The sequence below is a fragment of the Schistocerca piceifrons genome, chromosome 1 (genome assembly GCF_021461385.2).
Source record: "Schistocerca piceifrons isolate TAMUIC-IGC-003096 chromosome 1, iqSchPice1.1, whole genome shotgun sequence".
Taxonomy (NCBI): Eukaryota; Metazoa; Arthropoda; class Insecta; order Orthoptera; family Acrididae; genus Schistocerca; species Schistocerca piceifrons.
The window spans coordinates 120,943,616-120,964,815 of NC_060138.1; the positions used below are offsets into that span (position 1 = coordinate 120,943,616).

At 44.4% G+C, this 21,200-nt stretch overlaps 1 protein-coding gene across 1 annotated transcript in view; it reads left to right on the plus strand.

The window, feature by feature from the left end:
* The window catches only part of LOC124787216 (KAT8 regulatory NSL complex subunit 1), a 265,281-nt gene that overhangs the window by 221,904 nt on the left and 22,177 nt on the right, over nucleotides 1-21,200 (plus strand). The window contains exons 9-12 of the mRNA XM_047254326.1: nucleotides 515-605; nucleotides 4,650-4,812; nucleotides 5,981-6,159; nucleotides 11,170-11,307. Coding sequence (XP_047110282.1) covers nucleotides 515-605; nucleotides 4,650-4,812; nucleotides 5,981-6,159; nucleotides 11,170-11,307 — 571 coding nt within the window. The remainder of the gene's footprint in view (nucleotides 1-514; nucleotides 606-4,649; nucleotides 4,813-5,980; nucleotides 6,160-11,169; nucleotides 11,308-21,200) is intronic.

The following is a 21,200-nucleotide window of genomic DNA, read 5'->3' on the forward strand; positions in this document are numbered from 1 at the left end:
CCTCCCTCACCGGCTCACCCCCTCCCTCTCCGGCTCACCCCCTCCCTCTCCGGCTCACCCCCTCCCTCTCCGGCTCACCCCCACCCTCTCCGGCTCACCCCCACCCTCTCCGGCTCACCCCCTCCCTCTCCGGCTCACCCCCTCCCTCTCCGGCTCACCCCCTCCCTCTCCGGCTCACCCCCTCCCTCTCCGGCTCACCCCCTCCCTCTCCGGCTCACCCCCTCCCTCTCCGGCTCACCCCCTCCCTCTCCGTTTCTTCCCACCCCATTTCTCATCCCTCCCCCTATTTCACACCCACTGCCCCCCTTTCTCTTTCCTCACCCCTGCCCCTTTCTCCCCCATCCCCTTCCACCATTCATCCTCATCTCCTGCGTCCTCTTCCTGCCCCTCTCCCCCCCTCAAATTTTGTATTAATACTCTGTACCTCTGTGTGAACTTTCACATTAAGTTCTTAATGTACATTTTATTTTAGTGTAAGTAGTATGTTTCAGCTAATGTATTCTGTTTGTTTCAGGTGGAGGCTAATTGAAAATAATTTTGTGGGGAGATCGAGGTTAAGTTTGAGGAATAATGGTGTTATCAGAAGGTCTAGTCATGAAAGTGATGTAAGTATCAGACAAAAAAAGAACACTTTCCATTACGTGACCTAGTTGAATTAGATGTACACACAACAGAAGAAGGTGGAAGTAATCTGAACTTTCATCAATTACTATTGTTTTTGCTTTTGGTTACGAAGCACCTTCTCTTATTGGCGTCTGTGCCTCTTGTTCGCATATTCTGCAAACCATTGCTTTTTCCTTATTCATTATCGGAGTTTGATGTTGGAAGAAACTTCATTGTAATATACATTAAGCAGTTTTTTTCATTTTTTTACTTTCTCATATGCTGCATTGGCATTATTTGTACTTCACCTCATTTTAGAAATAGAACTATAGTTACATATATTAGCACCCAATACAGTATTACAGTATTATGCTAAGCATAGTGTTTGTTTGCATAAACATTGAAATATTGTGCTGAGTGCAAACACATGTAACTCCAGTTTTATTTCTAAAGTGAGTTGAAGTGTAAACAATGCCAGATCAGTGTAAGAGGGAGTGCAAAAAGGAAAAAAGTGCAAAGTGTATATTAAAGCAAAGTTTCTTTCACCCTCATTGTCAGACAAAAGAGAAGAAAAAAGCTAAGGTTTTCAAAATATGCGAACAAGAAGCAAAAACACCAGTGGCTTTGTAAATAAAAGCAAAGCACCTCTGCTGTAAAATTCTCTTTAAATGCAGTAAGCTTAACACAGAGAAACCAATAATAATTGATTTTAACAGCTATTGCCGGAAGATGACCATTACTACAAAATATGTTTATTTAAGTAGACTGTCAGAACAGTCAAATGTGAGAATACAAAATTACATTAAAAGCTCTAAGTTGTGTCAAACATGGCTGTCTCATGGTTGAATGAATATTGAAGGCTGTAATTTTTTGAAAACTGTGTTAGTAGCTCGAATTGTAGGAATATACTACTTTGAGTAATTGTTACATATTTCCTTGTTTGTGTTGGCTTAAGTGTCCATTATTGTATAAGAACATTTGAAGGTCTTCTTTCAATAGTGGTACAAGTCCATTTTTGTTCATTTTGAGATACAGTCTTAAAGTTAAATTAGTGCTGAAAAATCTGCAATTGAGATAACAGAAATATTCAAGTATGCTTGTTGCTAGAGATGAACTTTTCTTTCTATTTGTTTGGATCATTAATCTCAGCAGCATTATAGGCAGAAAAGTGGAGGTAATGGAGCTGTACCACTGTTCAAATAAAATGAATTGAAAATTGTATATAAAACTTAATTCTTTTATTGCAAATAATTTTATTGCAGTTTTGACGTACATCTTGTTATTAAATTTAATGTATAATTGAACTACACAGTCAGATGTGTTTCAGGTCATTTGGTTTCTGTAAAACTAAGGATTACATTCTTCTTCTTCTTCATGTTCCAGACCTCTGTCTTCTGTTTGTAGAGCAAGGAAGTAACCAAGTTTGATAACTGGAATATAAGGGAGCAAATCAATCATATCCTGCTTTTTCTTTTGCAGCACTTTTCTCATGTGTGGGTAAAGTTGTGAAACTGCAATAGTACCATATTTTTGTGGTCTCCCTCTACGAAGTTTGTGAGCGAGGTTTAGGGCGTGGAAGACAATATCATCATTCAATGTTCCCTTGTAGAGCATTTTGTACGGCTTCTGCCTTTCAAAACGTATCCATTTTATTTTCAGCCAATTACATTGAACATACTCCTCATTTTGCTTCCTTCTTACCACTGCATTTTGTAACTGTTTCAGTGCTAAAAAAAAAAACAGAATGCTTCATTTCTGTGCATACAAATTTATTTTTTCTGCCAGTTTTCTTAATTGTTTCAAAAATATCATCTGGGAAAAACAGAAGCACTTTCTTATTTAATTGTTTTTCTATCTGGGCAAAATCCCTGTTATTTGACAGGTATGAGCGACCAGGGATCAGGAACTTTAAATCAGTAATGCTGACATGAAATTGAGGAGATTGTGTCACTTTCATTAGTGTTAGGCCAATGTTTATGTTCCTGTTTTGCCCACCACACGCGTCACTGTACGCAACTACCTGTTTTTGAGAAGGGACACACTTTTCAAGGGGTTCCTGTGAACCTCTTGATCCAGATGTTTCATCCCAAAAATACAAATGGATTTTCCCGTCAGTTAAGTTGTGGCACCCAAAATTATACACGTACGTGTTTCTTTTGTAGTATGATATCGATGTTGTCAGTTTAGGAAATGTAAGTGCTTTTTGCAGGTCAAAGGTAAACACGAACATCTGAGAATCTGCCTCTTTACTACAAGCTGTGTCTATAGCCATTGCTGTTCTTGCAGCTTCAGCCTTCCTAAGGTGAAGCTCCTTTTCAGTTTGAAGCTTTCTTTTTTCTTCTGCATTGGTAGCAGTGCCCATTTCAAAGCTTAATTTGTCGCAAAAAGAGCAAGTGTCATTTACTTGGTGGTCTAAATGACAGGTTGAAGTCTTTTAGATTTTTCGATAGATGTGCTCCCCCACAATTTCTTTATTCTGAGATATGCATTTATTTTTGTACAAATCGTACTTGCGGCCACACACAGCTTAAGTTTAAAAACCTCTTGTGGGTATTATCCTTCCTTGCATAATGGCTCTTGGAAACTGGAAAGCTTTTGAAGTGTTCCTTTACATCATTGATCAGCATTCCGGTACAGAGAATTTGTTTGGATATTTGCCCCCCATCAAGGTGAGATGTACCTTCCTCCTTGCTTTTTGTTAAAAGCCTAGAGAGTCGTCCTTTAGAAATGTCAAAAGTATTCAAGAAAAACTTTTTGCATACTATTGCACAGTTTCCATTTACATGTAATCGATATACATAAACACGTATTTTCTGAGAACCATAGCCAGATCTTGGACGTCGGTGGTTAACTGAATGATACTTGCATAAACCATTCAGATTACTATTTTGGTGATTAATATAACCCATAGCCCAGAAATTGTCAAATAATGCCTTCCTCTCATCCTCTGAAATTTTATTGAAACATTTATGTGCACACCTGCAGTCCACATTGCGAAATGTTTTTGGGGGCGTTATTTTACCAGTTGCTGTGACGTATAAGTCCCCAGCGTTCCTTTATTTCTTTCGAATATGCTTTTCGTGTGTGTCCGTTTTCCTTGCATCATTCTTGCTTTGAGTGTGCTTCCTTTTGTCTGCAAATTTGCAGCTGCACCGTTCACACAGGCATCAGTCACAGTGTCTCCTGTTTCGTAATTTTTTGCACTTTCATTGGAAGTTTTGTCATCGGTACTCGTATCTAGGTAGAAAGTAACACAAATTTTATATATACAGCACCAGATGATTCAAAACATATGTATATGTGAAATACATTAAGATGGACATTCTCAGTTTTCATTATTACTCTTAACATAACCTTCATTCTCTATAATGCTGAGAGGAAAGTAAGTAAATTCTTTTTACTTGCAATCATATGAAAATCTGGATCATCAATTGTATCACAGTCTCTTGATAATGCTCCTGAATCCATCGTCTTTGCAAGAAATTGCAACATGCTGTAATGCACAAAAGCACGTGCACTTATACCACTAGTGAAATGCTTTCTCGCATGTGTCAGCATTGAGGTGCACTCTATTGGCAGCAGGACGAAGCTGGAGCTGTCCCTCTATGCAAGTACATTAAAAACGACTTGTGTGAGTACATACGTGAGGATAACCCCATTTTTTTGAAAAGTGGACTTATACCACTATTGAAATAAGTCCTTCATTTCTTTGCCTACCTTTTTATCAAGCAGCAAGAAGAGAATTATGTGGTTCTGACAACAGTGATGTGCACTACAGTATTAAACTAAAATGTAATGTCAGCTTGGTTTCTAGTCTCTCCTAAATTTTGGCAGTAATCAGAAAACACTGACAATGTTAGTTATTTATGAGGCCTTGAGATGAAAATCTGTTTACAGAATACATAAATACATACAATAAACTCCTGATGAGGAAGACCTTATTTGTTGCCTACAATAGTTTCAGTAGACTCTTATACTGTAGTAACTATCATGTCCAGTGTGTGAAAAAGTGTTTGCATTAATGACTGTTTTGCAAATGTTCACAGGTGGAGGATATTAGTGATGAAACAATAGCTTTAAGGCATGATAGGTGTGAAATGGAAGAGAAAAAGAAATTCATGAGCTATATTAAATTGCCATATTCTGGACGCAGTAGAGCTGCTAGAAGGACAGACAGTAGGGCAGAGAGTAGTGGTGCAAATACTCCAGGTAAATGTTCTGTAGATGTATTATTAGTTCTGAAAGGGTGTGTGTGTGTGTGTGTGTGTGTGTGTGTGTGTGTGTGTGTGTGTGTGTGTGTGTGTGAGAGAGAGAGAGAGAGAGAGAGAGAGAGAGAGAGAGAGAGAGGGGGGGGGGGTGCATTCAAGTTAAAACACCTCCTCACAAGCTAATCACATGAAAACTGTGAGACTTTTCAATTCTCAATGTAATCTCCATGGAGCCTTGCACATTTTCCCCACTGTCAAGTCCAGGATTCCATGGCCTCTACAAACACTTCTGTAAAAGTCGAGTCTCTTTCATCGTTGGAAATGGCCAAAAGTCGCCAGGTCAGGCAAGTAGAGAGCATCAGAAATCACTTCAAAGTTATCGTTATGAAGAAGCGGCAGTGTCAGGTTCACCCAATGCACAGGTGTGTGGTCTTTGCGAGAGAACGTGCATGCACTTTTTCTGACCATTTTTCTGCATTGCTGCAAGGATCTTGGTCATCAAAACATCGTCGTAGGATTTACCAGTCACCATAGCACCCTTGGTGGCCAGTGAGTAAGGGTTAGGCCATCAATGTGCCTGAATATGGCCACCATAATTTTTCTACTTCATTTCAGAATTGAAAACGGCATTCATGTTTCATCCATTGTCACAGTTGATGGAGAAAAACGTTGCATGCGTGCCATCGTTACACTTGAACATTGCCTAGCAGCAGCCATGTGGTCAGCATTTTGCAGCTGAAAGACATGTTTCATATTATCAGGTTTTCATGCGAGATTCAGTGCACAGGTCCCATTGGTGTACCAGCTTTGGAGACACTGTGTTACACTCTCATTCGGCAGTCCTCCAAAACTACCAACTCACCTTTTTCGATCATGTTGACAGACTGGCTGGTAAAAGGCTGAGATTGGTTTGGTTAGTTGTCATACAAGGTTCTATTTCCTTTGAACTATTGCACCACGAACACATGAGATACATCCATGGCACCACCAACACAAATGAAAAAAACGAATGGTTATGCACTAGCCACTAGATTTCTGTGTGTTGTACAGTGGTCCATCTCTGTCAGTGCATTTATGAGTGCACACACATTAAAAAAGTGTTATAATTTCAATGCTCCTCGTATTTCCTTTTATTGGTTTCAACTAATAAATTATCATTTTTTTGCAAGATCCAATGTCACCGAATCCTTCGGAATATCAGGATGGCATATCTCCTGTTATGTCACCTCTCCCACCATCATCTGATCCAGACCAGTATTGTGGTTCTGGCACACGCAGGCGTACTGTTTCCTCATCACGATGGCACCGTGATGAGATGAGAAGTTCTACACCAGATGGCGTAACTGAAGTAAGTACTGCAAATATCTCAACAAATTATTTGTTATAAGGAAGAACTTTCTGTTCTTAAGAATGTGGCTCTAATATTGTGCAATATGAAGCTGAAGAAGACTAGATTTGCAGGATGTATTCTTAGACTGGAAGTGGGAGACATTTTGGATTGTGGGATGGATGTAAAATTAGTTATAAACCAAAACATAATTACTAACATTTACTCGGAAGATTGAAGAAAGGAAAAGGTTACAGGGCCGCCAGTAGTCTCTCATTGTGTAACAGGTACATTTCACCAGTTGTGAAACATTGCAGAATGTGAAGACTTGAGTTTTAAAGCACTTATCCAGTGTACCCAGTTTCACTTCCAAATTTCTTCTGTTCCTGCAGTTTTAATGTCAGCAGCTTTGCTGTTAAGTTATCCTTCTGTAAACAGTTGTAAAAAAGTGAAATGGACCTACACTGAAATGTGGCTGTCAGCAGGCAAAACACAGTTGTTATCCACTACACCTTGACGCAATATGTTGACCTATTAATATATACCAGGGCCACTGAAACATGTCACTTAAAGGTCACTCCCCAAGCACCGTAGAGTTGGTCATATAACTAACAAACAAGTAAGGTATGCGAGGCAATGCGTCTTCTGCACCAATAACAGCACCGAACAAAAGATAGTTCCGGCTTTTGATGCTACCATGTTGCTGGCTTCAATGTAAACATTGTATGTTAGTGTGTGGACGCCTGCTGTTGTGTTGTGTTGTGGTACTGCCTCAACAACAGTTTTTGTTTATTAAACAATGTCGTTCACTGAGTGACAATCCGTTGCGCCATGGAGTGCCATTAAATAGTCGGGCTTTGGAATAGCTATGGAGGACGCGAGTTTTACGAGCAAGAAAAAGAATTTGTTTCTGTTCATGGACATGTGTTGACTCCTGCAGATAAAGTTTTAGAGCATACTTTGAAAACTCTATGACTCAATCAAAGAACAGATATAAGGAAAGGGGTGCTGCTTCAAGATTTACTAGACACTCAAGTGAACAGTGTGGAAGACAGCCCTGCATGTTTTTAAGTACACTGGGAAAGAAAAAACAGCAGCCTCGTCCTGTTACAGTTATTGATTGTTTCCAATCCCTTGCAATTCATCGGCACATATACGGATACAATAGAAGGAAAGAATACCCCACGATAGTGAAGTATTTTATTTCTTTAAAGAAAGTGGGCTTTTCTCAAGGGGGAAAAGTCACTTAAGATGATAGTATGGGCTTCTGCTTTAAAAAGTTAGATGGATGAAAACTGATACCGTATTTACTCGAATCTAAGCTGCACTCGAATCTAAGCCTCACCTGAAAAATGAGACATGAAATAAAGAAAAAAAAATTCCCGAATCTAAGCCGCACCTGAAATTTGAGACTGGAAATTCAAGGGGAGTGAAAAGTTTTAGGCCGCACCTCCAAATCGAAACAAAGTTGGTCCATTGTAATATGAGAGACAATGTAGGTCTAATGAATGACGATACAGCTACAGTAGATGTAAGCTTAGCAGTTAAGCTTTACCAGGTAGCCATTGCTATGCGTCAGGCGCTCCATCCGTATTTATACGGGTACCCTTCCTTTTTCACGTGCTTCGTCTGGTTTGAATAGATTGCTTATTTTGGTTCGATCTGATAAGTGCCGTTCTCTTTGTTATAGGTATTTACACCACTCTAGGCCGAAAATGCATTACTGGACTGTGTCATGCATTGTATGTCGCATTCTGATAGTGCGTGTTTACGGCCTGTCGCCGCTCGCGGCATGGCTTGCTTTTATGCGCGCTACCGCCGCTTACAATTTTAAAAAAAAAGAAAAAAAAAAAAAAAAAAAAAAAAGAGGAATCGTTTCATTAGCGAAACAATGGCAAGAGACTGCTATTTGTTGCTACTTAGACTGCTGCTTTCTTTGATAATGATCAACAAGAACCAAATAATAGACTGCGTATGATAGAACATGTTCTGAACGAGAGTTAGGCGAAAATTTTTCTCCGTTTGAAAATCTTTGCGGCCGCTTCTTCAGTACAACAAATTCTGCACAGAAATTAGAATCATCTTGGATTTAAAAATCTAGTCAGTTGCCGTGCTTCATTTCTGACTGTATCACTAGTAGGCATAAGAATAATATGAATATAAACATGACACGATATGTATATTCTTCCGCGTTTGCTGTTGTCTCACTCTAGTTTCGTAGTTTATTAGGCAGACAGGATTTAAATGAGATAGCAGCAAACACGAAAGAATACACGGCAAAATGTTTATATTCATATTATTCTTACGGTGAATAGAATACGGCATGTGATTCACATTTCATCAGGTTCCTATTAGCAACCATCTCTTCTCACAGGTAGGAAAAAATTCAGAACGTAGAGTTGGCCATATTGACAAACATCCCAAACAGTCTTGGCAGGCGGATTTTCATAGTATATTGAAATTTCTCAGAATTTGTATTTACTTCATCGGATAATGTATGAAAATGCAGGGGGCGAAACTTGGGGCGGAGAAAAAAGCTCGTCTTCCACCTTTTTCTTTTTAAATTTATTTACTGACGCAGAGTTTTTGGCGCCCGTATTTATCTTTGTGCCTACAAAGCAAGCCTGTGTAGCGCTACATATATTCGACGGCAGAAGTTAGTTGTGGCGGCACCTGCCAACATTTTTCAGAACTTCCGCTTGCTTTGCACTCGATTCTAAGCCGCAGGCGGTTTTTTGGATTACAAAAACCGGAAAAAAAGTGCGGCTTAGATTCGAGTAAATACGGTACTTAAAAAAGCTCATGTCTTTGCAGCTTGTACCATTTTCTTACACACAATTGTAAGAAAGGACAGACACTCAAGCCATATGGTTAGACGAAACCTGGGTCAGTGCTGGAGAATCAGTAGAGAAATATACTCTGAATAGCAGCGGTCATCAGCCAACAGGAAGAGGATCCCGATTAATTGTGGCTCATGCAGGATCTTCAAACGGCTTTGTGCCTGAAGGACTTTTAGTTTTTCTATCGAAAAAAACCGATGATTATCATGAGGATATGGACGACCCATGGTTCCTACAGTGGTTTAAAAATTTGTTGCTCCAGTTTAGTGTTCTGACAGTGTTTGTGATGGTCAATCCACCGTACCATTCCATGATTTTAGATAAAACGCCCACCACTAGTGACCGTTAAGAAACTATGGTGCAGTGGTTGCAGGCGAGAGACATTGCTGTGGACATGAGCATGACAAAGCTGCTGTTATACTCGCTCGTAAAACAAAATAAGCCTGTGACGCCTAAATACATTGGAGGTGAAATTGCAAGCAAACAGGGTCACTTGATAATTAGGCTACCACCTTATCACTGCCATTTTAATCCAATTGAATTGGTTTGGAAAATCAGTCAAGGCACGCATTAGAAGTAACAACAAAAGTTTTACTATAACAGAAGTGAAAAAGATGCTACCTCATTGAGGAAGAAAGTACACCATATTGCTAAACTCATAAGAGAAGCACAGACTATAGACAGCATTATAAATGAAAATGAACAATTAATGATTTCTCTTGGTGGTGGTGGTGGTGGTGGTGGTGGTGGTGGTGATGATGATGACGGAGATGAAGACGAAGACAACTGTTTTGGCACTGATTCCGATGAAGGAGAACTGGATGGAATAGTGTCATTGACATTGTAAGTTGGTGAGTGTAAATGTATACAGAATTAATTCTTTCTCTGTGCAATCTGGTAGGCTATGCATGTTTTGCTTGATTCCTTTCTGTGAGTGTGGATGAGGTGTTCTTTGGTATGTTTATGTTTACGTGATTATATGACGTTTTATGTGCAGCTATTACGGCAACAATTTAGAACGACTTTTCATAGATATCGTCGTTAACTTTGGGTGTTTTTATTTCTCGGTTTCATCTACTATCAAACACTTAGTCTCTGTTGTCGTTCTGTTAGAAAAACATACTTTGTTGCACTTTGGTATAAATGTTGATTGTAGCTTACATTTACAAAAAAGTACTTCAGAGTTGTGGGTGGGTGCGGTGACAACTATTGCAACCTCGTAATCAGTAGAGCCAACCATGTCCGAGCTTTCAAGTGACATGTTTCACCAGCCCGAGCATGTACTCCTCTATCAGGCTGAATGCAACTAAGATTGGTGTACTTATAGAGAGGACACCACCGAACAGTTGTACACATTAATGCAAATTATTCCCACCCTAAATTAAACAATAGAATAAGAACTTTCAGAAAGCACTGTAACACTGAGGAAACAGTATGCTAATTATTTGTGCCCTTGATGTTAGGATTGTGTTTGTTTACTGTACCTCAGATGTGAGAGGGGTTTTGTCAAAAAGTCTTCCATTGCCTGTGAAATATCCATTGTCATTTAAACACTCTTGAATTTTCATAGCAGACTGCATTCAGTTGTGGTTTTTAAACTTTTTCCTCCATTGTAATTGATATTGATAAGGCTGTTAAAGCCTCCTGAAGAGACTTGGTTTGGTATAGACTTTAAAGCAACCCGTATGGTTTTTGTATCGAGTTCGCTTTTGTGTGGTTGGCCAGAACAATGCGTCAGGCTTTCATTTCTGGTCCGCATGAAATTGCATTACAATTAGCATATAGAAGCTCCGTGAGTGGTTTCTTTCCATGCTCTCGAAATTGCTTTAAGCCCGACTGTTTGGTTTGATCACATTAAACTATATAACAGAAGTGCATATGTTAGTTAATTAAAATGTTACAATATGTCAAACTTGTATAATGCCTTTTAAGATACCATTTATAAATATCATTTGCAGCCGAATCTTAAGCCACAGATTAGTATTGATTTGTGCAGAGTATGAGAGAACCAGGATTTGTGAACTTAATTTATCTTCTGGATGAAACGTTGTAAAATATAGAAACAATACTGTGTCCTAATAACAAAATCAAGAGTATTTTGCACTCTGCAGATGTTCTTAATGTTCTGTAAACTAATTAATAAGTTATTTAAAACTTTTATGTTATTTAGACCTACTTCTTTGTTACGTAGGTTCCTCCTTATGAACCAAGAAAATTTCCTCTCAGTGACGATATGTATGAGAAGATGTTAAAATGTATGCCAGAGGGCCATCCATATCCTCCTCCATCTCAAGAACCAAAGAAGCTCTTAGCCAAAGATATTGAATTTGTAAGTAGAACTAGAATATTGCTTAAAAATAATTGTAGTGTAATCTTAAGGTCAATGTGGAATGTCGTTTTCCAATAAAAATTGCCTGCACACTGTATGAATGTTCACTACTTGTTGATGAACTCACTTTTTAAGATATGCTGAGAAGTAACTTAAAGACTGTGTACCTTGTGAAATAATGTGCTTGGTGCTGCCCAAATTTATATATACCATATTGGCCTAAATGTAAGCTTCTGCTCTTAATTTTGAGGGGGGGGGGGGTATATTCTTGTCAGCAATTTGAATGTACAATATATTAAACTGACAGCAGAAAAGTTCTCACATGTATCTGCCCTTGAGATACTCAGGATGGTGTCTCTCCAGATATATATATCCTACAAACTATCTGGAATGGCTATTTTGTTGCCAGTTCTTCTAATCATTTTGGAAATTCCGAAGGAATGTTATTGTTGCTTTCTGCCTTATTTGATCATAAATCTTTCATAGCTTATTAAGTTGCTGGATCATAGCTTATTAAGTTGCTGGATTACCTATGTCTTTCATATAGGGTCATTCCATGACAAATGGTCTAGAGGTTCCGCATGACCGTCATAGATTTTGATTAAATTTTATGTGGACAATCACACTTGTTCCCAGTGAACATTGGTAAAGTTTCACAATTATTATTTCAATACTTCTGATGCTTGAAAAAATGTTAAGTTCAACTTATATATCCAGAAGTAATTGCGGGATACATATGAAACCATGCATTTAATAACTTACCAGTACAAGGTCTTTGGATATAAAATTTCAGTCTCCTACCGCTTTTCAATAGTTAACAAATTAATTGAGGGCAAAGTTGACAATTTTTCTAAAAACATCAGAAACAAATATTTTTAGCAGACTTTAACAAAGAATTTGTCATGTCCTGCCCTCTCGTCTAATATAGGGTGCCTAGGAAGCTGTTTCCTTGGATAGCTGGACAACAGATCAAGCAAATCTTATATGGTGACTACAGATAATCAATGTCCTTTGATATATACAATTTCCATGCAAGTAAATAATACGGTCGCAAGTTTTGGCTAAAGTGTTTGGATGAGGGCTCGCCTTCTAGTGCGGCCAAGGCTTGGGGGAGCAGCACTTACATTCTCTTCGTATAGGGGCCACTCCTGTCGTGGTGCTGTCCTAGTCAGTGTACTATCGACTGACGTCTCACAGCCCTCTCTGCTGTGTCATTCCAAGCTGACATGCCGGTGCTTGATGTTACGCCGGAACATTCCTCCCTTCTCCGTTGTCGTTCAGGGAGCACAACAATGGCGAGGGAGGCCGTAGGGTGGACGCTGCGTTGGACGGGAAGCTGTGGCAGCAGGGGACATCAAGCTTCTGGTCGTACCTCACTATACGGCCTTCGCTCTGGCAGAAATGTCTCTTGGAAAACAACCAGAAGGGTACATGTCCACCTCCATAGGCCAGTAACCAGATGGGGAAGGCATCGGCTGCTGGCTGCTGGCTGCTGTGGTGTGGGTGGGTCCAACTCTTATCAGTAGGACAAGAGGAGGCAAAGGCTCAGTTTCCATGGGGTCATCCTGCGGTGTCATGACGACACCCTCTGGTGGCTTCTGTGGCCACACTGTCCTCGGGATCCTTGAATCTGGGGAAAGAGACACAGAAAGATCATCGCACACATGACAGTGGTGAAGCCAATTGTGATGTTGGTGCTGCATCCTGTCTGGACCTGTAATGAGATACACGTGAGCGCCAAGTCGATGGACAATCTCGCCTCGCGCCCACTGTCTGCTGCCACTATAAAAGGCAATATCATGCCACACAAAGCGATACTTGTAGCCTTCTTTCAGTGCGAGATGCTGAAAAGGGTGGAACAGGCGGAGCAGTGTCTGATGGCGATGGCCGTGAATCAATTCTGTCAGCAGTGGTCCATCTAGTGGGTGTAAGTGATAGGAGGTGAGAAACAGTTCCAATGCTTGATCCTGGTGTATGCAGAGTGAAGTTTGGCCATCTGCTGCTTGAAGGTTCTGACAAAACATTACGCTTCGCTGTTTCACTGTGAGTGGAACGGTGCACTAATTATATGATGTATGCCATTGCAGTCACAGAATGTTTAAAATTCATTTGACATGAACTGAGGGCCTTTGTCCGACACTGACTTCAGGTAAACCTTGGAGGCAAAAAATAGAGGACAGCACCTGAATTGTGGTATGTGACATTGTCCAGTTCATTGCCTCGGCAAATCGAAACTTGCTATACGAGTCAACCACAATCAACTAACAATTGTTCCAAAAAGGTCCCACAAGGTCTGTGCACACGTTGCCATGGTGACTGCGACTTAGACCAAGCAGAGGATTTTTGTGGCGGAGCGTGACACTGTGACGTCATCTGTTCTATTTGGGTGTCCATACCCTGCCAAGTCAAGTGTTGACGTGCTGACTGTTTCGTACGAACAGTCCCCCAGTGTCCTTGGTGAAGAAACTGCAACACTTCTTTTTGCAAAGCTTTAGGGAACAATACACATGACAGTCCACTGTCATTTTGAACAAGAATCACTCCTTTCTGTATAGCGAGGCTATGTTGACGTGCAAAGTATCGGAACACTGTGGAGTTCTGTATGATATGCAAGGAACAAGGCCAAGATGTGCAAATGTGTATTAGCAAAATGTTCAAATCTGAATCAGCTTCCGTGGCTTGTGCAATTTTCGTATAGTTCAGCGGAAAAGATTGAAGCAACTCAGAATCTTGAGCATCGACGTGACAACAAGATTCAGCAGAAGCATCAAAGTCTGTATCGGAGTCAATCGGAAGACGTGAAAATGCGTCCGCATTACAGTGTTGAGCTGTCGGACGATACACAATCTCATACTGTTATTGAGAAGACAACAAAGCCCATCTTTGCAATTTTTGGACAGTTCATACAGGAATCAGTTTTGACTGATGAAACAAGGACTGCAAAGGCTTGTGATCCATTACTAAGTAGAATTTTCTGCCAAACAAATAGTGGTGGAATTTGGTGACACCATACACAATAGCCAAAGCCTCTTCCTCAGTTTGTAAATAGTTACACTGAGCTTTGGAGAACACTTTTGATGTGAAAGCACTAGGCCTGTCTTCCCCCCCTGCGGGTCCGGGGTAAGAATAGGCCCGAGGTATTCCTGCCTGTCGTACGAGGCGACTAAAAGGAGTTTCAACCGTTTCGGCCTTCCATGTGATGGTCCCCCTTGGGGTTTGACCTCCATTTTTCAAAATTCTACAGAAATACGAGCCTTCTGGGGAAGGACACCGTACGTGGTGCACCACTGGTCCTAAGTGCACTAAGACCTTGGCACTCAGTATTGTACCGGCGTTGTAACCATACCCACTATTCCTCAAATTGGGCCTAAACGCCTGATGGGTTGTCCAAGTTACGCCCATAGTGCATCTCCATCTGCCCCAGCGATCATGATGGACTTTCCATGGCACCAGAAATCCAGCACGGTAGCCAGCCCGTTGTGGTGGGGTCGTCATGCACCCTCTAGGTTGTAGCCCCCTGACAACACAGGGATCGTACTGCCGATACCTGAGCTGCACCCTCCCCACGTCGGCCAAGGAGTAGATGCCCGTCTCCTTGGGGCATCAGGACTCCCGGCAATGGTCATCCTGCCAGGTGGCCCTTGCTGCGGCTGGGTGGCGCCCGTGGGGAGAGCCCCTGATCGGAGTGGGTGGTATCGGGGCGGACGTTTCGCAGATGAAACGTCAACACGTATCAGGTCGCTCTGCGGCAGAGTCTTTCAAAAGAAAAGGTACCGTTTCTAGTCCTGGTTCTCCTGCCCTTTCCCCCTTGGCCACTCCATGGGGGGAGGGACAGGCCCGCCGGCTTGGGGCGAAGTACTTCCCCCGCTATTTGGTCTGTTCTCGAACCGATGGGGGGACATTCGCCACCTCCAAGCCCATGTTCTTTGTTCAGCACATTGAGGACATCTTCGGGGAAATCGAGGCTCTCAGCAAGATGCGTTCAGGGTCCGTACTTATCAAGACCACCTCCGCCACACAGTCGGCGGCGCTCCAGGCGTGCGACCACCTAGGGGACATCCCAGTATCCATTGTCCCACATCTGGCACTAAATAGGACGCAGGGGGTTATTTTTCATCGTGACCTCCTGCTACAATCTGATGAGGAGCTCAGGACCAACCTGGAGCGCCGAGGCGTGCATTTCGTCCGGCGAGTCCAGCGCGGCCCCAAAGACCGTCGCATCGACACCGGGGCCTTCATCCTCGCCTTCGAGGGGGATGTTCTCCCGGAGAAGGTAAAGGTGATGTGCTACCGGTGTGACGTGCGACCGTACGTCCCGCCTCCTATGCGCTGTTTTAGGTGTTTGCATTTTGGGCACATGTCGTCACGGTGTGAGGCTGAGCCCATTTGTGGCGATTGTGGCCGTCCTCTTCGTGAGGAACATACATGCACCCCACCACCTCGGTGCATTAATTGTCCTGGCGTCCACTCGCCTAGATCCTCAGACTGCCCCGCCTATCAGAAGGAGAAGAAGATACAAGAAATCAGAACTTTGGATCGGCTCTCTTATTCTGAGGCCAGGAAGAAGTATGACCGCCTTCATCCCGTGCCATTGACCACTTCGTTTGCCTCAGTTGTGTCCACTCCTTCCGCGGTGTCCTCACCCCTATCCTGTCCCCCCTCCGCCTCCTCCGCCCATCAGGGGGCTCTGCCCCCGCCTCCCAAATCCCTCCCTTCCAAATCCTCCTCCCCTGTGGCCCCCACCCCCTCTGCCCCAGGGGCCACCCTTCCTCCTCCTCCTCCCCCCCCCCCCACGCCACCTGAGAAGTGATCCTCTTCTCAGGCGTCCATCAGGGAAACGTTCCGGACCCCAATTTCCGAGGTTCGGCGTTCCAAAACGGACCCCGCGCGTGAGGACCTTCTTCGGGTCCAGCCCACCATCCCTGTGCCTCCTCGGCCTTCCAAGAAGGCCTCCAAGAAGAAGTCTCTATCCCCCTCTCCACCCCGGCGCGTTTCGTCTGACGCTTCATCCGTGAGTCGCTGCTCCCGGCCGTCCTCAGTTTCGCCGGGACGCTCTGCTGCCAGGCGCTCCGCCGGCCTTTCATCGGCGAATGATGCGGCCCCTTCTACACAACCAGGGACAGTGGCCGCAGCTGGCGACGAGTCGATGGAACCGGATCCGCCTCCCGTCGGTTGTAGCGTTGTTCCCTCGCAACCTGGCCCTCCGCGGCCGTCGAGGTGACCAGCTCTTCCCCCGTCTCGTCCCCCCAACTTTTTGACTAGCGATGGCGTTGTTTCATTGGAACATAAGAGGTATTCGATCTAATCGGGAGGAATTACGACTGCTCCTCCGCCTGCACTGTCCACTCGTCCTTGGTGTCCAGGAAACCAAGTTGCGCCCGACTGACCGTATTGCCTTTACCCACTATACCTCGGAGCGGTATGACCTCACCCCTGTGGACGGTATCCCAGCTCATGGTGGGGTCATGTTGCTCATTCGGGACGATGTCTATTACCGTCCCATCCCATTGACCACCCCACTCCAAGCAATAGCTGTCCGCATTACTCTTTCTGCTTTCACTTTTTCAGTTTGTACCATCTACACTCCACCGTCATCTGCTGTTAGTCGGGCTGACATGATGCACCTGATCGTTCAGCTTCCCCCGCCGTTCTTATTGTTTGGCAACTTGAATGCCCATCATCCCCTTTGGGGCTCTCCTGCATCCTGTCAAAGAGGCTCACTCTTGGCGGATGTCTTCAACCATCTCAATCTTGTCTGCCTCAATACCGGCGCCCCGACTTTCCTCTCGGACTCTACTCATACCTACTCCCACTTGGACCTCTCGATCTGTTCTACCACTCTTGCCCGTCGGTTCGAGTGGTATGTCCTTTCTGACACCTATTCGAGCGACCACTTCCCCTGTGTCGTTCGTCTCCTGCACCACACCCCATCCCCACGTCCTTCGAGCTGGAACATACTGAAAGCTGACTGGGGACTTTACTCCTCCCTGGCGACCTTTCTGGACCACGATTTTCCCAGTTGTGACAGTCAGGTCGAATACCTCACGGCTGTTATCATCAATGCTGCCGAACGTTCCATTCCTCGTACTACTACTTCTTCACGTCGGGTTTCCGTCCCCTGGTGGAACGAGGCTTGTAGGGACGCTATCCGTGCTCGACGACGTGCTTTACGTTTGAATACAAACGACTCCGAGCGCAATGCCGTAGAGTCATCAAAGACAGCAAAAAGCTTGTTGGGCCTCCTTCACCAGCTCCTTTAAGAGTTTTACTCCCTCTTCCGTCATTTGGGGTAGCCTGCGCCGGCTGTCGGGCATTAAGGCCCACTCCTCGGTACCTGGCCTGACCTCAGGTAATGAGGTCCTTGTTGATCCTGTGGCTGTCTCCAACGCCTTTGGCCGCTTTTTCGCGGAGGTTTCAAGCTCCGCCCATTACCACCCTGCCTTCCTTCCCAGGAAAGAGGCAGAAGAGGCTCGGCGACCTTCCTTCCACTCGCTGAATCTGGAAACTTATAATGCCCCCTTTACTATGCGGGAACTCGAACGTGCGCTTGCACTGTCCCGATCCTCTGCTCCGGGGCCAGATGCCATTCACGTTCAGATGCTGGCACACCTTTCTCCGGCGGGCAAAAGCTTCCTTCTTCGTACCTACAGTCGCGTCTGGACCGAAGGTCAAGTCCCCAGGCGTTGGCGTGACGCCGTTGTTGTTCCTATACCCAAACCCGGGAAGGATAGACACCTTCCTTCTAGTTACCGCCCCATTTCTCTTACAAGCTGTGTCTGTAAGGTGATGGAGCGCATGGTTAATGCTCGGTTAGTCTGGATTCTTGAATCTCGACGACTACTTACTAATGTCCAATGCGGCTTTCGTCGCCGCCGCTCCGCTGTTGACCACCTTGTGACCTTGTCGACATTCATCATGAACAACTTTTTGCGAAGGCGCCAAACGGTGGCCGTGTTCTTCGACTTGGAGAAGGCTTATGATACCTGTTGGAGAGGAGGTATCCTCCGCACTATGCACAGGTGGGGCCTACGCGGTCGCCTGCCCCTTTTTATTGATTCCTTTTTAACGGATCGAAAGTTTAGGGTACGTGTGGGTTCCGTATTGTCCGACGTCTTCCTCCAGGAGAACGGAGTGCCTCAGGGCTCCGTCTTGAGCGTAGCCCTTTTTGCCATCGCGATCAATCCAATTATGGATTGCATTCCACCTCATGTCTCAGGCTCTCTCTTTGTCGATGACTTCGCGATCTACTGCAGTGCCCAGCGAACATACCTCCTGGAGCGCTGCCTTCAGTGTTGTCTAGACAGCCTCTACTCATGAAGCGTGGCAAATGGCTTCCGGTTCTCTGAAGAGAAGACGGTTTGTATCAACTTTTGGCGATATAAAGCGTTCCTTCCGCCATCCTTACATCTCGGTCCCGTTGTTCTCCCATTCGTGGACACAACTAAGTTTCTAGGGCTCACGTTGGACAGGAAACTGTGTTGGTCTCCACATGTCTCTTATTTGGTGGCCCGTTGTACACGTTCCCTTAATGTCCTCAGAGTCCTTAGCGGTTCATCTTGGGGAGCGGATCGCACTGTCCTGCTTCGCTTGTATCGGTCCATAGTCCGATCGAAGCTGGATTATGGGAGCTTCGTCTACTCGTCTACTCGTCCGCTCGGCCATCCCTCTTACGCCGGCTCAACTCCATCCACCATCGGGGGATATGTCTTGCGACCGGAGCCTTCTACACTAGTCCTGTCGAGAGTCTTTATGCTGAAGCTGCAGAGTTACCATTGACCTACCGGCGCGACGTACTGCTGTGTCGGTATGCCTGCCGGCTGTTGTCTATGCCCGACCACCCCTCTTACCAGTCCTTCTTCACCGATTCTCTCGACCGTCAGTACGGGTTGTATGTGTCTGCCCTGTTGCCCCCCGGAGTCCGCTTCCGTCGCCTGCTTCGACAATTGGATTTTGCCCTCCCTACCACCTTCAGAGAGGGTGAGAGCCCGACACCACCTTGGCTCCAGGCTCCGGTTCATATTTATCTCGACCTCGGCTCACTCCCGAAGGAGGGTACTCCGGCTGCAGTGTATTGCTCGCGGTTTGTCGAACTTCGTGCTCGCCTTGCCGGTCACAACTTTATTTACACCGATGGCTCCAAAACTGACGATGGTGTCGGCTGTGCCTTTGTCGTCGGGGCCGCCACCTTTAAATACCGGCTCCTCGACCAATGTTCCAGCTTTACGGCCGAGCTTTTTGCTCTCCATCAGGCCGTTCAGTATGCCCGCCGCCACCGCCATTCATCGTACGTACTCTGCTCTGACTCACTCAGTGTTCTTCAGAGCCTTGGAGCTCCCTATCCGGTTCATCCCTTGATTCAACGGATACAGCAGTCCCTCCATTCTTTCGCTGATAATTTTGGTTCTGTCAGCTTTTTGTGGGTTCCCGGACATGTAGGAGTGCCTGGGAATGAGGCTGCGGATGCTGCAGCCAAGGCTGCAGTTCTCCTGCCTCGGCCAGCCTCCCATTGTGTCCCGTCATCTGACGTTCGTGGGGATGTATGTAAGAGGCTTGTGTCGTTGTGGTGGGATGCTTGGTCATCCCTCCAAGGAAACAAGCTCCGGGCAGTAAAACCGCTTCCAACTGTATGGACAACATCCTCCCGACCATCTCGGCGCGAGGAGGTCCTTCTGACCAGGTTGCGGATTGGGCATTGCCGGTTTAGCCACCGCTACCTGCTCTCCGGTGACCCAGCCCCGCAGTGCCCTTGTGGTCAGGCATTAACAATGCGCCATGTTTTATTGTCGTGTCCCCGTTTTAGTCAATTTCGTGTTGTCCTGTCCCTGTCATCTACTTTACCGGATGTTTTAGCTGGTGACGCTCGAGCAGCTGCTCGTATTCTGCGTTTTATAACTTTAACTGGCTTGTCCAAAGACATTTAACCTTTTTACTTATTTTATCTGCATCTTTGTCAGGTCCTTCTGGTGTCCCCCCATCCCCTTGAGTTGTAACAGATTCCATGTGCTCTAACAACAGTGACTGGGCGCTAATGACCTCAGCAGTTGAGCGCCTTTAAACCCAACCAAAAAAAAAATAGGCCTGTCTTCATCACCAAATCTGTGCGAAAACACTGCATTGATTCCGTAAGAGGAAACGTCAACTTTCAATACAACTGACTTGTTCAGATCAAAGTGAACTAAGCGTCAATCACCGAGCAGAGCATCTTTAAGTTTTTGAAAAGCTTCTTGGCACTCATCTGTCCAAACAAAGGGGACATTCTTGCATTGCAAGCAGTGCAGTGGAGCTGCGATTTATGAAGCATTCGGTATGAACCGAATATAATAGTTGATTTTCCGTGAAACTGACTGCAATTCTGCGACATTGTGAGGAACTGGCAAATCTCGTATGGCTAACAAATTGAAGAGGAAGTCACCTTGACTGTTTATGACATCACCAAGATACTGCAACTTGGGTTTTTAAAAATAGGCACTTGTCCAGTGTACACTTTAGTGCTGTATCAGATAACACACTAAACAAAGCACCCAAATTTGCAGCATGTTTTTCAAGTGTACGACCTGCTACAACAAATAGTTTGAACAGTTTGGCACTTGTGCAGTCAGCTGTTCCAAATACTGTTGGAAAATGGTGGATGCGGAAGCACTGCCAAAAGGTAAAATACTTCAACAGTCCCAAATGAGTATTTACCACACACTCTTTGAGATTCTTCATCGAGCGATATTTGAACATATGAGTCACACAAATCCATTTTCGAGAAGTAGCGACCAGCACCTAATCTCACTGAGATCCTCTGAGCATGGCAATGGATAAATATCAATCATAGTTTTTGGTTGACTGTAGGCTTAAAGTCAACACAAAGGTGAATGCCACCTGAAGGTTTGGGGAGCAAAACCAGT